We start from the raw sequence: 15708 nt of genomic DNA on the forward strand, positions 1-15708 counted from the left end.
TGTATGTGTGACCTCCTACTCTGCTCTCCCTCCTGAGCTCTCCTGGTTTCCTCTGACTGCAAGAAACATCGCTGGGACGTGAACAGTACTGGTGGATGGCCAGGGCTTGGAGGCCGCTGGGGCAGGTTGCAGTAATGGTTTGATTTGTCAGAGACCTCCCTAGTTTGGACTGTGCTTTGAGCAGAGGTCTGGGAGTTGGCAGAGCCAAAATGAGAATTCAGACTTCATCAGTGACTTTGCTGCACAGTCCTGAAGCAAGCAGCGTGGTTTCCTTCACTCCTCCATTCCCCACCTCAGAAATCCAGAACTTACTAGATAACTGACAGGAAAATTAGGAGAGGTATGGAAAATTCTGGATGTAGAAAGCAAAGCAGCGTGATCCAAACACAGGTTCTGTGTTAGTGTTTTGCTTCTTTATGAATGTTAGCGCTTGTCCTTTTGTTAGGAAACTGAATCTCATCCCCAGTAGCATTGGCAACCGGAGGACTGATGATGTTCAGATGATGTGGGGTCCTGAAAGCTGCCGAGTTTCATGGATTGTGTAAAGGCTTTTGCTGTGATGCTGTTTTTGTAATTTCCATGCATTTGACTCTAAAGTGTAACATGGAGCTTATGTAAAAAAGATATTTTTGTGTTCATTTTGACACCTCCTTTAATTAAAGTGTCAGACCTAATAATGTTTCACTGAAGAAACCAGTGAACCCTCTCCAAGGAGTCCTGCAGGAGCAGCAAAGAGCAGGAGTTCTCAGGTTCTTAAAAAAAAAATAATCAGTTTTTCAATCTTCAGTCTTTAGTGAAGAACTAATAAAGGATACAAACATGATATTTAAAACAATACTTTGCAATTTAAACTGCCTGCTGTGGTTTTGATTTGCCATGGAATGCCATACAACATATCTCCTTGCTATATCTGGCTAAAAAACATTGAGTCTTGCTCCATGCTGTGTGAAGAAATTGGTAAAGCTGGCAGTAACCCACACCTTCGCTACACCGACCCTTTGCAGAGCGCCGTGTCACAAAGCTGCATGCTTTCAGAGAAAGACACCCCTGAGTTGTCTCCTGTGCTATCCAATGTACTCATGGCCACCCATAACTCTCCTCCAGCCTTATAGGAAGAAGGCAGCATAAATTCTCAAAGTTGTAGTCTAAATGCATCAATGGCTTTTTTTGTTAAAGATTATGTATAAACTTCCTCCACTATGTGTATTCTACTTAGGGAGCATAAGTTGCCAGTAAATAAATTCTGCGTGAGATGAGTTATCACAAAGGGGAGAGGCCGTGGGAATGACCTGGCATTTCTTGTGGAGTGGCTGCTGTAGCAATCAGGCACACTTTGGGAGCAAGCTGTGCTATCTCCATGGATGGGAAGGTCCTGCTCACAGAATCACACAGAGCCACGGAGGTCGGCAGGGACATCTGGAGATCATCTAGTCCAACTCATTGCTCAGGACCTTGTCCAGCTGAGTTTTGAATATCTCCAAGGATGGTGATGCCACAACCTCTCTGGGCAACCTGTGCCAGTGTTTGACCATCCTTATGGTGGAAAAAGTTTCTTATTATGTTTGAACTGAATTTCTGGTATTTCAAAATTTTTACCCATTGCCTTTTGTCCTGTCACCTCTGAGAAGAGTCTGACTTTTTCTTCTTTACTCCCCCATCACATATTTATACACAGTGATGAGTGTGTCTATGAGGATATGATGGGAGACACTGTCAAAAGCCTTAGTGGAGTCAAGACCTGTCAGTGCAGAGTAGGCCAGAACCTGACCAGTGTGATGTTGGTGTCACCTTTCTCTGCGTAGAAGCATAGCTTCAGTAGCATCACACTGCTAGTATCTCCCTCCTGGCTGCAAGATCATATGGGTTAGTGTGTAAATCTGCTGATGGGTGCTAGGCTGTCCTGAAGCCTGGGAGGAATTAAAACTTTCCTATGTTATCATGAGAGTGAGCAAATGATGTTCTGAAATTGCCACGTCTTATGTCTAGTGCTGCTGTCAGAAGCTGTTTCTGAACAAAGAAATCCACAGTATATAATGAATAATTCCTTCACATGTTTTTTCTAACATCTTTTGCATCAGTTGCAAGGGAAAGAAAAATTTGTTCTTTTTTTGTTGGAAGCAGGAGCAGCATACATCTTAATGTGATAGCAAGGCAGCTGAGTTTTGGCAAATTCTCTACCAGCAGTGCACTGGATAATCCTTACATGTCTCAGGTGAAATTCTGGGCCATGATCCGTTCCAAGCTTTGACATTATGTCTATGTAAAATCCCTGTAAGCTAATAGCTCCTAAGACCTTGGTGCTGTGATCTTGTGCTGCTGAGAGCTTCATAGAATCATAGAATCACAGAATGGTTTGGGTTGGAAAGGACCTTAAAGCCCATCTAGTTCCAACCCCCCTGCCATGGGCAGGGACACCCTCCACCAGACCACGTTGCCCAAAGCCTCATCCAACCTGGCCTTGAACACTTCCAGGGATGGGGCATCCACAACTTCTCTGGGTAACCTGTTCCAGTGCCTCACCACTCTGACAGTAAAGAATTTCTTTCTGACATCTAATCTAAATCGACCCTCCTTCAGCTTAAACCCATTACCCCTTGTCCTGTCACTACACTCCCTGATAAACAGTCCCTCACCATCTTTCCTGTAGGCCCCTTCAGGTACTGGAAGGCCGCAGTTAGATCTCCTCCTCTTTTCTCCAGGCTGTTGAGCTTGCTCAACAGATACATGGTACCCATGGAGTTTTATCGACTGCAGTGAGGTTACTTTTGGCAGATAGAAGCAAAAGTATAAAACTTAGCCTTGATTTTTCTCCTGTCTACATCCTACCATTTAACTAGAGAGTCCTGAAGTCTAGGAAGACTCAGTTTGCTACCAGGAGTACTCTTCTAATGTTTGCCACAGAAGATGTCAAGTAGACTCTGATATTTTCCATGCAGAATAACTTCTGGCCTGCCAATATACTTGATAATGAGTCCCCAATTCAGTAGGCATTAATGTGCTCATCTGTGTGTGGGAAGTTGCTTGGTTCGTGTTGGCTGCTACTTTTGACTGCAAACATGCCACTGCATAATTTAGATGCTTGTAAGATCTAGGCCATGGGTTTCCTTGAAAACGGCAAGAAGTCAGGGTGTTTATGGTGGTATGTGAATGCCTTTATTTGTATTCATGTCTGAAGTATGCAGGTTTGTGTTTGTTTATATATGATGGATACACTCCACATAAATGTCCAAATGTTTTATTGTCAATGTGTGCTTTAGTGGGTGACCGTGGTTTATTCAGATGCTGTTTTCATATCCATTGGCATTTCATTTGATAGTGGTGATAATGCAAGTTTAGTTTTAGCATCCTGCTTCTCTTTTTTCCCACTTCATACCTCACAACTAGGAAAAAGTTAAATTGAGTAATTACGGCTAGCTTGAAGGAAGTTTCCAATGGAAGCTTACACTTCCTTTTATTTTCCCTGAAAGAGTCCTCTATGTCTTCTGCTCTGTGCTTGTACAGATTAAGATACTAATCGGCAAAGATGTAGCAGGTATAATATGCTGTGGCTGTCAGGTGAATATTGAGGCAGTGTAATTCATAACTGCTAAGGGGACTTCTGCACACAGTGTGATTCAAATTAATTTGTGCTCTATTGAAAAAACTATGGCTGATAATTTTTTGTCTAGGAATAAATAATACATTACTGCCTTGCACTTCACATTTGTGCAGCCCTGCACCTTTCCTTAGGAAAGATTTTCTATGGTTTTAAATAATTTTTCACAAGCAGGCAGAAACTCAGGCAGGAATGCCCAAGTCTTGGTCATATCAACTAACGTTTGCAATCTATACAGACTGAGGTTTTTTTTTTTTTTTTTTTGATGTTCAGTGGTATGACCATATCTCTTCTTTTACTCATTTGACATTTATCTCAAATCACAGAATCATAGAATAGTTTGGGTTGGAAGGGACCTCTAAAGGTCGTCTATTCCAACCCCCCTGCAATGAGCAGGGACATCTTCAGATGCCCCATTCAACCTGACCTTGAATGTTTCCCAGGATGGGGCATCCACAACTTCTCTGGGCAACCTGTTCCAGTGTTTCACCACTCTCATCATAAAAAATTTCTTCCTTATATCTATTCTAAATCTGCCCTCTTTTAGTTTAAAACCACTATCCCTTCTCCTATCGCAACAGGCCCTACTAAAAAGTCTATCCCCATCTTTCTTATAAGGCCCTTTAGGTATCGAAAGGCCACAGATATCCTTGTCTGTTGCTGATTGTTATGTCTTGTCTATTAAAACTACTAGGGACCTTTTCCATTTTCAGCTTTATATGGCAATCCACACCATGCAGTCCTAAACGTGACTGGATATTTCAGGCATTATTGCAGTGATCGATAACTTAACAATCCGTATGGGGCTTTAGTTTTCGTTCCGACTGGCTCAGTTCTGTTGGATTGCAAGTTGTGACTTGGCGCAATCCCCAAGGGCGGTTAGAAAAATCAGTAAGAATCCCGTTCTCTCTAGTTCACTCCAGTGCACCTTCCCTTAAGCACTAGAATAAGGCAGATGGGGCTGTATTTGGAAAACGTCCCATTTCAGCCCTGCGAGATGCTGTATGCTCGCCTGCACCTGGTACAGAGTATCTGTTAATGAAAATGGTATGTGCTACTCCCAGTATGATAAGAATAAAGCCGTGGGAGAAAATCATGGGGAAGACCTCACGTCAGCCGTCCTGTGGTCAGGCCAAGCCTCGAGATTTGCAAAGCATGAAGTGTATTTGGGCCAAATCTGGGAGTGAAAAGCAATTTTTACCGTGCAAATGTTCATGTGCTGTGATAATTTAAAGCTGTACAACATAGGTAGGATTTTTTTGGTGACAGTTAATGTAACAGAATCAAACTTTAGTGGTTAAACTGGAGACCAGAGAGTGAAAGGAGCAGTCTGAAATGTGGATCAGACTATTCTTGCGCATCAAAATTCACGTAGTATTTTAAGGCAACATATAATAGAAATCCCATTGATGAAAAGAGGGGGAAAAAATGTTCATTTCCTCCCCACCCACCTTTTCCTTTAACAGCTGAAGATTTGAGTCAAAACTCCAATATTGGATACACCATTGTTCGGTAAACTTTAGGGCACTGTAATTATTTCCACAATTTTCCCAGTACCTGAACGATCTAAGGTAGCCATTCCTTCTTCTATTTCAATAATCCTTTTAAATCTTATTTTCTTAAGCCCAAGAAAGACTTTTGAACTCAGAGAAAATCCTATTGAGAGGAGATTTTTCTGGGATGCTGTCTGTGATTGCCACATCCGCCGCTGTGCAGAAATGTTAGAGCTGTGGTGGATATATACTGATTATATATGCTCTCGTTGGCTCATTTCCCTTCTCCTTTCTGTTTTCTTCCTCCTGAATTGAAGTGAAAGCTGGATTTTTCAGTGCAGTTGGGTTTTTTAGTGGTCTGAATTTCAATTCAGCATAATGATAATACAGGCTTAATGACAGAAGTCTGCTGTGTTAGTGGCTTTTTCCTTGCTTCAGCAAGGGAATAAATAGTTACCTCATTAAAATATCTCAGTCTGCTTGTGATCAGATAGTGTCACCCAGCATCTGACCAAGGCTTTGGTGGAATCTCGGGTGAAGAGGACCGATACTGATACACTGATATACTGAATATCAGTAACACAAGATGTTATTCTTGGGGAAACTAGGTTTTTAGGCAGAGTATCAACACAAGGCCCTTGTATGCCACTGAAATACTAGCTAAAGCCAGAAATGTCACCATTATCCTCTGCCTTGTTCTGGTTTGTCTTATTTCCAGGCTTTTTTTGCATCCTTTGCTTCTTTGTCAAGCTTTCATCAAGGATAACCACTTCTGTCATGGTCTCACTTGTTTGTTAGAGCCTGGGATTAAAACTGCAATTTTTTTCCCAAAAGCTACTGATCTTCAGTGGGAAGGATCCCCCATTGCCACATTTGTCTGGCCTTGGATCAGAAGGTGGGATGTGGGTCCCTCAGTTCCCATTACATTAGTTGCCCCACCCCGACTATGTTTAGTGTCATTTTTCTGTTCCGTGACGTGATTTCATTTTGTGGTAAAGTGTGGGTTATTTTTCATCAAAGGTCTGGACTGGTTATGCAGCCAGGCAGGGAATAAACAACTCCTTGTAAAAAAATTTGTTACTGGTTGTGGTTTCTGACATACCTTCTGTCTGCTTCATGAGACCTTCAGTCTGGCTCAGGATATGAGAAGTTACAGTTGTCTTTGCTAAAAAGTCATAAGGCAGTATTACAATCCTGCATTTGTATATGTATTTGGCCACTGCCTGTGTTCACGTGACTTTCTGAAGCTCCTGCACGTTCTGTTAGGTAATTGCATGCTGAGCCTCATTCATGTCGACAATATGACATGATGGTCTCAGATCTTTCCATCTAATATGGGAATCCTAGTAATTAATTAACCAGAAATGACACTATCGGTTATCTCACAGGATAGGAGCCCTGCTCTTGCTGTCTGTAGGGCTATGAGCTGTTGTGAAAGTGCTGGCTAAAAAAAAATTAAGTTATAAAAAGTTATCCTGCTGAACCCTTTCAGCAGCTGACCTCTACTGAATATGAAAGCTTTCTGGAGGGTGTTTGCCTTTCGAGCCCTTCACAGTGAACTCATTGATGAGGGAAGCCGTAACTTGAACAGTTGACTATTTATTTGCATAGTGGCTCTTAAGAAGCTGCAGAAATAGGAAGACCAGACAGTGATTTTGTCAACACTGTTTCAAGGAGAATGAATACTTAAGGGAAGGAGTAGACTACGTTTGCTGTTAGTTCTGTTAGAAGGGGGTTTATTTTAGTTAGCATGAAAAATAAACACATTTCAAGTGAAAAACATCTCTCTTCCACTTGAATTCAAATTAGAGGAAGATTGGGATGAACAAGAAAACAGAAGTTCAGACTTTTCTTGTTCACCCATGAGAGATCTTGGCTAGCTCTGACTTGGAAGATAAAAACCTGTTTCCTACCAAGTTGATGGCAGAACACTTGCCTGCAAGGGGCTACCTCACCCGTGCCTGGCTGCTTGGGTACTGTATATACTGAGCATACTTCTAGTGAAGTTCAGCCTAAATATGGAAGATGACTTTTCTTGATGGTTGTATTGTTCTCCTCTCTGCTAGTTTTAATCTTTTATTAGACTCTAGCCAGAAGCACCTACACCTTGCAGTCCCTCTCTTTTGGACGCTTATGGAATAGTTAATTTCTGTCAGATGGTGTGACTGCATGTGTTTTAGTGTTCCTACAGTGTGCCTTTATTGTCACTTAACCCTATCACATTTGTTTAAAAGGAAATAAATGCAAGCTCAAGGTCGCTCCTGCATTAAAAACACCAAGCCCCAAATAAATGTGGATTTTATTTGTTTCCAGTGCTGATTTTCTTTTTTTTTTCTTTTTTTTTTCTTTTTTTTTTTTGCCATGAGTTCCTTTCCCTTTCACTCCAGCCCTTTCTGGAGCCTAATTTTTCAGAGCCATGGGATCAGATGCCGCAGTTACCGCAGCCTGTCACCGATCGCTGTGTCCAGATGTGGCTGCCTGTACTTTGGATGCTTTTCCAGTCTCTGAATCCCATAGCTCAGTGGGCAGCCACTGCCCTAGAGCGGGGTGAACCTCAGGCTCTTCAGGAGCTGTAGTTGGGTCAGGATGTTTCAGACTCCAGCCAACATCCTTCATGTGAGAAACTGTTTCCTTGTACTGGAAACCAGCCCTAGCAGTAAAAGAAAGTGGCAAGCCAAGGTGGGAAGCAGCCCCAGAGGTGACTTCGAATTTGCTGCCTCCTCCTGACTTTCCCAGACAGCACATTCCCCCGCTGCCCCATAATCTCTCCCTCCCAGGTGGGGGGTTGATTTCCCAGGATTTGAATCTCCACCATTTCCAGCAATCCTCTCCCTTATCTGCTCTCTAGCCAGCAGCCACGTGGCAGAGCCTGCTCACCTTCTGCCTGGCCTGTGCTGGGGCTGCACACTGCTGTGGCAGAGATGCTGAGGCTAATCCGGTGTGTGCGCAACTGCATGGTAGAACCTCCTCCCGTCCCTCCCGAGCACATTGCTGAGTTCGGCTGGGGCTGCTGGGAGCCTTGGCGAAGTCTCCCTGTGAATAAGACCCATGCCATCCCTCAGCGAACAGATAATGGCAGTCATCCAGCCTGTGATTCTTACACGTCCACAGTTTCCAAGGGGCTTGTTATGGGGATGATGAGCTCTGGCTCCTGGTGTTTTGGGGTCTGTTCCCCTGCACTGTTAGCTGTGTTTATTCAACTAGGGTGTGCAACGCTGCCAGGCCACATTATTTAAGAGGACCAGATGCATTGTCCATTGCAGAGCTATTCCAGAAGCATGCCCAAGGGCTTCCACACTCCGCTTCGGTGGGACCGCACTACATAGAGTAGGCGCAAACTTCATCCCGTGCCCGGGGTGCCTCGTCACTCCCAGTTCTCCCCATCGGCCACTGGCACCGGGGCAGGTCCTGCCGCGCAGGGTGGCCGGCGCAGGGGTGCTGCGGCTGGGCCGTGGGAGGTTGCCTCCGGTTTATCACCCTGGGGTGTGCGTGCGGCGGAGATGCTCTGACCCCAGCGCTCGCTGCGCTGTTGCCGTGGAGATTGCGTGTGCTGTTGCTAGGCAGCTGAAGCATCCTTGCTTGCACACTGCAATGCCATGAAATTCTCAACTTTCCTCCTTCCTATCTCCCTTCTTTGATTTCGCAGATATGACTCCTTTGGCTCTTATCCCGCTCCATTCAGTTGCACTGCTGCGATTTCTCGGTGTTAACCCTATAAACCCTAAAAAGCCCGCATGGCATTGCAAGTGGGATTTATGGCAATGAATTCAGGGCTGAAGGAGTTAAAGTGGTTGGGGATAGACTACAGAGGAAATGATTTCTAGCAGATAAACTACTTAAAATGTTCTGGCATTCATGGAAGGGGAGGTTTGTGGCTGCAGTCTTTTGTTCCATCACTGATGGTTTATATGAATAAAAACACAGGCTAAAATATCACTACAAGGTAAGAAAATCAGCTTGAATGGGCCTAATTAATCTCTTCGGTTACAATATATACTTAGTTTTTTAGTATCCTCTGCTTGCGCTTACTGATTTCGATGTAGCATGTGAATGATAATTTAGCTATGGAGCCTGTTGTGTACAGTATTTGACTTATTTGGCTTGAATAATAAAGATATCAGCCTGTATTCTTGGAGTATACTGCATTAATCAGACTTGCAGGAATGATCACATGGTACTCTATCGCCTTTCCCTGTTAGCTGCTGCTTGTCAGCAGCTGGCTGAGCTGTAGGCTGCAGGCCAGTATCTGCATACCCTTTCTCTTCAGAATATTTCAAATATACTGTCTCGTCATTATGCATTTTGCTGCAGTTTGACAAACTAAATGGTCCTTCTGCACGTTAAGAAGATTATTTTAAATTTCAGAGCATTTGTGTAGTTACTAGGCCATGTATGCATTTGAAGAATTCAGGTAGGCTCTCTGTTTTATACATCAGTGTGCTTGGTTTTTGTTCTCACTAGGTTTTTGCTGTGTAATGTCAGTCAGCTCTACAGTTAGTTCTTCAATGTGCAAATATTTCTTGCGTTTTAAAATCTCTACCCTATGCATGGGGAGAAGTGCTTGAAGGGGAAGATGCAGGTAATGGTAGCTAACTGCATGATGAAGTGCAAAGCTGGGTAATTGATTATATCTTGCACAAATTTCATCGCCGTGCAGCCAGAAGCAGCGAGTACAGTGTAGTTATAAATATAAACCAGAAACTGTTCTGTTTAAAAGGGTCTTTGCTATTTTTGGTTCCGGAGAATCTGACAGATGCTCCTTCGAGATAGAATACTGATTGTGATAGAGAAGAGAAAATTGATGCTTGGATTGTATATAGGATTATATTTTATGCTGCTGCAGAGTATACATGTCTGTTTTTCATAATGTAGCTGCAGAATTCTGTATGAATTACGTCTAAAATAACAATATGGTTAAGTTTGTTGGGATTGGTTTGTTGTTTGCAAACATTTGAGCAACTGTGATTGTTAGAGTATAAAATTAGCACCTTTTATTTGATATTGGTTCTGCTGAGTATTGCCTCTGCCCCCTCTCCTCCTCCATCCCCACCCCCAATATAACTCCATCCTTATGCAAGTATTGAGGTCTCTTGAAACCATAACAGATTTTTGAAGACACAAACCAGAATTTCTACCCTCACTAATAGAGCTGATTATTTTAACTGCAATAATACAGTATTGGACTTGAAAAAATTCTGGTCAGTAGTTGTGAGGTAGGGGCTGTCTCACTTTTTTTTTTCAAATTTGTTTTGCTTCATGTATTCAGTTTCTCATAACTCGTGTTATAAAATTGTCCAGATAAAATGGTGACAACGTTGTAACAGCATTAGGGATCGCCTCATGATATGTTTGTCTGTATATCATTATTATAATGTATCTTAGAAATACCCTTTCCTTTTTGATGCAAAAAAAAGAGATTGTTTGACCAAGTATGTAACTAGAGGAGAGGATGGATTGTCTTCGTATACACAATGACCATTCTGTACCAAATATTTTCAAATTAAACTTTCTAACCTCAGATGAAATATTACTAGCATTATTTCTGCCTTTTGTTAAAGCGTTTAATATATTGGCAGTTTCCCTTATTTTGTGATTTGGTGATCGGCTCTGTGTGGAAGTGAGCAGTGTCGAAAGCAGTAAAAGCAGCTACTAGACACCCCCCAGCCCCCTAAATATCCTGAATCCAGACATAAGGGCCGAGGAGATGCAGGCTGACCGTGTATACTTCTCCTGTTGTGAAATGCAGTATGATCCTGTCTGAGGGAGAAGATTTTACTGGAAGACTAGATAATGCTGTGTAACTGCAGTTGTCATAGGGCTGTCAGGAGATGCTTGAAATCTTGACATCGCTGATTGTTGGCAGTAAATTAAGCTGCAAATGGGCCCCAAACTTACTGTGCCACTTACTATGCCTGCAGAGTTATTTGTATTTCATCCAATTCGTTGGGTCCTGTTCTTAATAGAGCGAAAATCTCAATAAATCTACACGAGAAGAAAAAAGATGTTTTAAAAATTCTGTTTTAGAAGCCTTAGCTGTCTTTCAGTGGCTTTCCTAGACATCTTGGGCTAGGAAGACACCTACTGTTATGGCAAGAATGGTCAAATACTGATTACACACCCATTAGGCTTATTAAATTACTTGTTGTCCTCTCTTAGACTTGCTTTGAAAATAGTATTAACATTTGATGTGCAGACTGCTTCCTTTTCTTTTAAATCTTCTGCACTGGTAGGGCTGTGGTTTCTGTATAGCAGCGTTTGAATGGCATTTATTTTATTAGGCATTTCAGTGGTGTTTTGTTAAGGTTGTATCTGCATGTTGATGGGTTTTTTATGGTATGATTATTTCTCATGCCTGTGGCTATATTACATTTTGATAGGATCAAAGCATACCTTGCAAGATAAAGGGAAAAAAAGGATCTAGTTGAGCAGCAGGGTGGAAGTCTCACTCCCATGGGCTCCTGGAAGCAAAGTTGATGAAGCAGTAGATGGCACTCTTCTCTGGACCAACGGCCCCTGGTCCTTGGTGGCCCTATGTTCTTTACAGGTGCCATTTGCCACGTGCATAAAACATAAGCTTGCATTCATCTCTCATCTTAACTTTGACCTGCAAGCAGGTGCTCACACGCATGTCACAGAAGCATGGCTGTTTCCATCTTTTGGTGCAGCGCTGGAGTAGCCAAGTATCTAGAGAAGTGGTGACCCCACTGGTGCTTGCTCGTGCAGACCTGTGCATGTCATTTCTGTATGCGCTATTCTACATTTTGCTTTCTGCTTCCAGGCTGGGCCTTAAAGACCTGCAGGACTCCCCGGGCGGGCACCCCGGCCCGATGCCAAGAGGCGTCACTGCAGTCTGGCTGCCTGAGTTCCCCCGGCAGTTTCAGTTTGATGCAGCCTCCTTCACTCCCCCGGCAAAACGGTGCTGGGGTATTTTTGTGAAGTGTTAAGCGGCCACTGGACCTCTCTGCAGGAATGTCTCACTTAAGGGTTATAAGTGACCCTGGTGTGCTGTTTGTGAAACACTTATTTGTAAAGCCCTTTGAGATGAAATATTACCCCTGTGGTCACTGGCTGGATGAACAGAGCCTTAGGCTCAGAAAAAATAGGGGGTAAATCCATCGAATAATCTCATAGTTCCTTGCATCGGCCAAGCTAGGTTTCTCTGCCTCTTGGGGAGAACCTAATATCCCCTGAAAAACTTTGATTGCTTTTAAAGCGGTGGTTAAAGGAGCTAAGCCCCTTCTCAGTTTATATAGGCTGCTGGTTTCTATGAGATATCAGCTGGGTCCATTTTCTTACTGATTTTTCTGCACTGTCTTCATAAAACCCCAAAGCTCACATACATTTTGCTTATAATTGGATGTAAGATAGTTCGTCAGCCACAGTTTTATCATCTCCTGCTGACCGCACTGTCGTACGATGACTTTGCACATGAAGCCGACAGGAGGACAGTACGCTTGGCCACAAGCAGTACTCCTCATTTGGTATCCTCAGTCCAGATTTAGATCTCTAGCAGCAGAACACAAATGCTTTTTTTTGTGTGTGTGTGTGTTGCCATGCCTTTATCTTTCTGGGATAATAGTTGGTATTCTTCGCAGTGAGCTAGTGTCTGTCTATTTCTGATACACCACCCACCATGGCATCGCAGTATTTTTAACTGCATCTTCTCTTCCCCCATCCACTGAGCAAAACTGAGAATGCTACAAGAGGGAAAATGAGTCTCTCAAAGAGCTGGCTATGAACAGAGGAAACAAAACCCACTGATGAATAGAAAGCAAAGTTCAAAATGAACGTAAAGCATTTGGGTACGGTGGTGCATGTGGCAGCTCTCAGCTGCTGATCCCCAAAGCAGCAGCAGCAGCAGTCAGGCGGTGCCTCCTGGGGGTCGGTGGGTGCCCTGTGTCTTTGAGCAAGTGCAGGCGTTGGGTTTACCTTACCTATAAGCATTTCATGATTGAGTTTAGCTGCAGAACTAGAACCAAACCCAGGAATTCTGACGCCTAAGCCTCTCCTTTTACTACTGTCAAATGAAAAACTGAATACCCCAAATTAGTGAAGAATTCTGGTTTTAATATGATTCTGCAAAAATGAATTCTGGTGGCAAGCGCCCATCAAACGCCTGCTCTGACTTTGGCTGCGGCATTCACCGCATTACGGGCAACAGTTCAGATACCTCCAGGGCAGGTGGCACAGTTTTTAAAGAACAGTATAAAAGGTGAGCACAGTCGTTTTGTAAAAGCGGACATGATATTAAAACTTGAAAGTAGATGGCTTTTCCTTCTCCCTCCCCCAAAGAAACAGCAAGATGATTTATGGAAAGGACAAAAGGCTGGTGCTCCAAAAGGATGCAGGCCTGTCTCCTGGGGCTTTTCCTGATGAAAATTCCTAAGAAGGAGGCCTCTTAAATAGCCCTAATTTTCAGAAGTGCAACTGCAGTTTGAACAACTGTAGGAAGCCGTAGATGAGGCATTCGAAGGGATTTGCTTGTGTCACGAATTGCTCTTTAAAAACAGCAGAAAAAGATCTGCTGTTCTTTTCTACAAGAAATACGATCATATTGATGAGCAAGAAGCATCAGGAGAGTTGCCAAAAAACTATTTCAGTTGCTTTTGTGGAGTGGGGTAATGGGGTTGCAGCACTATGGAGAAGTGGAACAAATTGTTGTTCCAAGTCGGTGACTCTGACCTCCCAGGTTAGATGGAGCAGCTAGTGAAAAACGCACCAAATAGTGCAGTTAATTAGGCTTTTCTGACAAGATGGAAGAAGAATCAGAGAGTAATTGTTGCTGAAGTCAACAGGTATTAAAATGAAAGGGACCAAACAAGTTTAAAATGGAGAAAACCCAAGGGTGGTATTTTGGCAGACCATAATTGGCTGCAGTATCTCAGCCCCTTCTAACCTGAGCTGCTGAACTCACCGATTGCATTTTCTTATTCAAAATATCCTGTAGTTGCTTAATAAATAACCACAAATGCGTGAACCTAAAAGCTTAACATAGGCAGCTCAGCTTCAGCAGACAAGTGATGCTGCCGGCCTGTCGAGTCTCCACTTCCTCAATGCTTGCTCCTCCATGGACCACATGCACCAGCGAACCAGCTGGCTATGTTCCTCTGTTTTGTCCTTACGTGGATACAGGGACATCGAATGCAAAACTTGATAAAAATACATTGTTGAGACAGAAGCTTTTGATCACACACGGGAATTAGCAAGTCTAGTCGTTCACATTGCAAATGTGAATATTCCACATGATGCATCTCATCAGAGAAAATGCACGTACCCAGTGGGAGGGCAAGTTATGGTTCCTGTAAGATCCATGCTGCCCTTTGCATCATGCTTCACTTAAGAGTTCACCCTTCAGTTTGTGACCAAGAGGCTAAATTTTATGGGTTTGTTCTGAAACAAACTTGCACTCAATTAAAAAAAAAAGAGAGAGAAAAAGGAACTAATTTGGGTTGGTTTTTGTTTGGTTTTTTTTTTTTTTTTCTGAAGGTAGTTGACTGAAATCTGCCTTTTGATATTTGAAATTGATTTTGGATACTTGATTTTTGGACAGTTGTTATTTATCCACACAAGGCATACACCCTGAGGAAATGTTGCTTCCTTAAACAGCAGATTGAATCAAATGTTTTTGCTGACATATTTTTCCCTGTGACAACTGACACTGCGGTTGCCACATATTTCAGTGGTTTAGCACAGATACATTTGAGGAGGAGAGGAATACTTCTAAGGCAGTAATATGAGAATGCCGTTGCTGGGAATGAAGATAAGCGCATACTATTTTCATAGTGGCTATGTTGTAATATTTCTACTGAAGAGGAAAATAACTAAACAAAAATAATAAACTAAGTCTTCTCTTTGTTAGAGATGGTGGGGTTAGGTTTGGCCAGATTTTCAGAAGAAAATACTCTGATTCCGGGGAATATAATCTTATCCCAGATATAAATATGAAAGGAGATTTATCCCTAGATTTATTGGACTAGAGGAGCTCTGGTGTATATGTTAGGAGGTGATTTCCAGACACATTAAAATCAATGTAAATTGTCTGTGAGAGTGTATTTGGTGCCTGAAACTTGGGGCTGTCTGTGGAAATATGCAGTGCTCCCATCTTTTCTGCAGTCCACCTGTAAACCCTACAGAGCAATCATCTCACTGGTGCCAAAGACTTGGTTAGGCTGCCTGAAATCTACTGCAGTATAATTCATCTCCAAACCCAAGAAATTTTGTCTCTGTTCCCTTTGCCTTCTAGGTGTGGTAACCTGTTTCTTGCATTATTCTCTTTCATCTCCTATACATGTTTATCCCTTCCCTCCCTTTTTTTTAACCATCCTTGTAGTAATATTCACGAACAAGAAGTGGCTGTTGTTTAATGAGGATCCAGACACACTTTTCAGAACTGAAGCTAGTTATCAAGGCACATGGAAATTGATGTCAATCTTTAAAATGAAAACAAACACATGAGTACAGATGGCTTCTTTAAAGAACAGAATTTATGATAATTTTTAAATACACCTATGGGCAACCATTACAGCAAGTCATTCTCAGTCCTGCCTGCTTCTTTTAAGCCTTAGTGTAAAGTCTATAAGGATTTGAAGCACTTTAGTTGAACTTTCATGGAAAACAGCT

The 15708-nt window shown here is 42.6% G+C and overlaps 1 protein-coding gene across 8 annotated transcripts in view; it reads left to right on the forward strand.

Annotated features, from left to right (window-relative positions):
- Positions 1-15708, forward strand: part of EVL (Enah/Vasp-like) — a 158532-nt gene that overhangs the window by 16777 nt on the left and 126047 nt on the right. Inside the window, exon 1 of one of the 8 annotated variants that reach the window (XM_054828583.1) lies at positions 8830-9031. The exons of 3 other annotated variants lie outside the window; for them this stretch is intronic. Coding sequence is in view for 4 of the 5 variants with exons in the window: in XM_054828584.1 (XP_054684559.1) it covers positions 9477-9499 (23 nt within the window). In the remaining variant the exon portion in view is untranslated. Of the gene's footprint in view, positions 1-8829; positions 9032-9297; positions 9500-15708 lie in introns of those variants that run through there. 4 more of the 8 variants (XM_054828584.1, XM_054828588.1, XM_054828585.1 and 1 more) reach the window with 4 other exon arrangements.

This window comes from Grus americana, chromosome 5, assembly GCF_028858705.1.
Source record: "Grus americana isolate bGruAme1 chromosome 5, bGruAme1.mat, whole genome shotgun sequence".
In the NCBI taxonomy this organism is placed as follows: Eukaryota; Metazoa; Chordata; class Aves; order Gruiformes; family Gruidae; genus Grus; species Grus americana.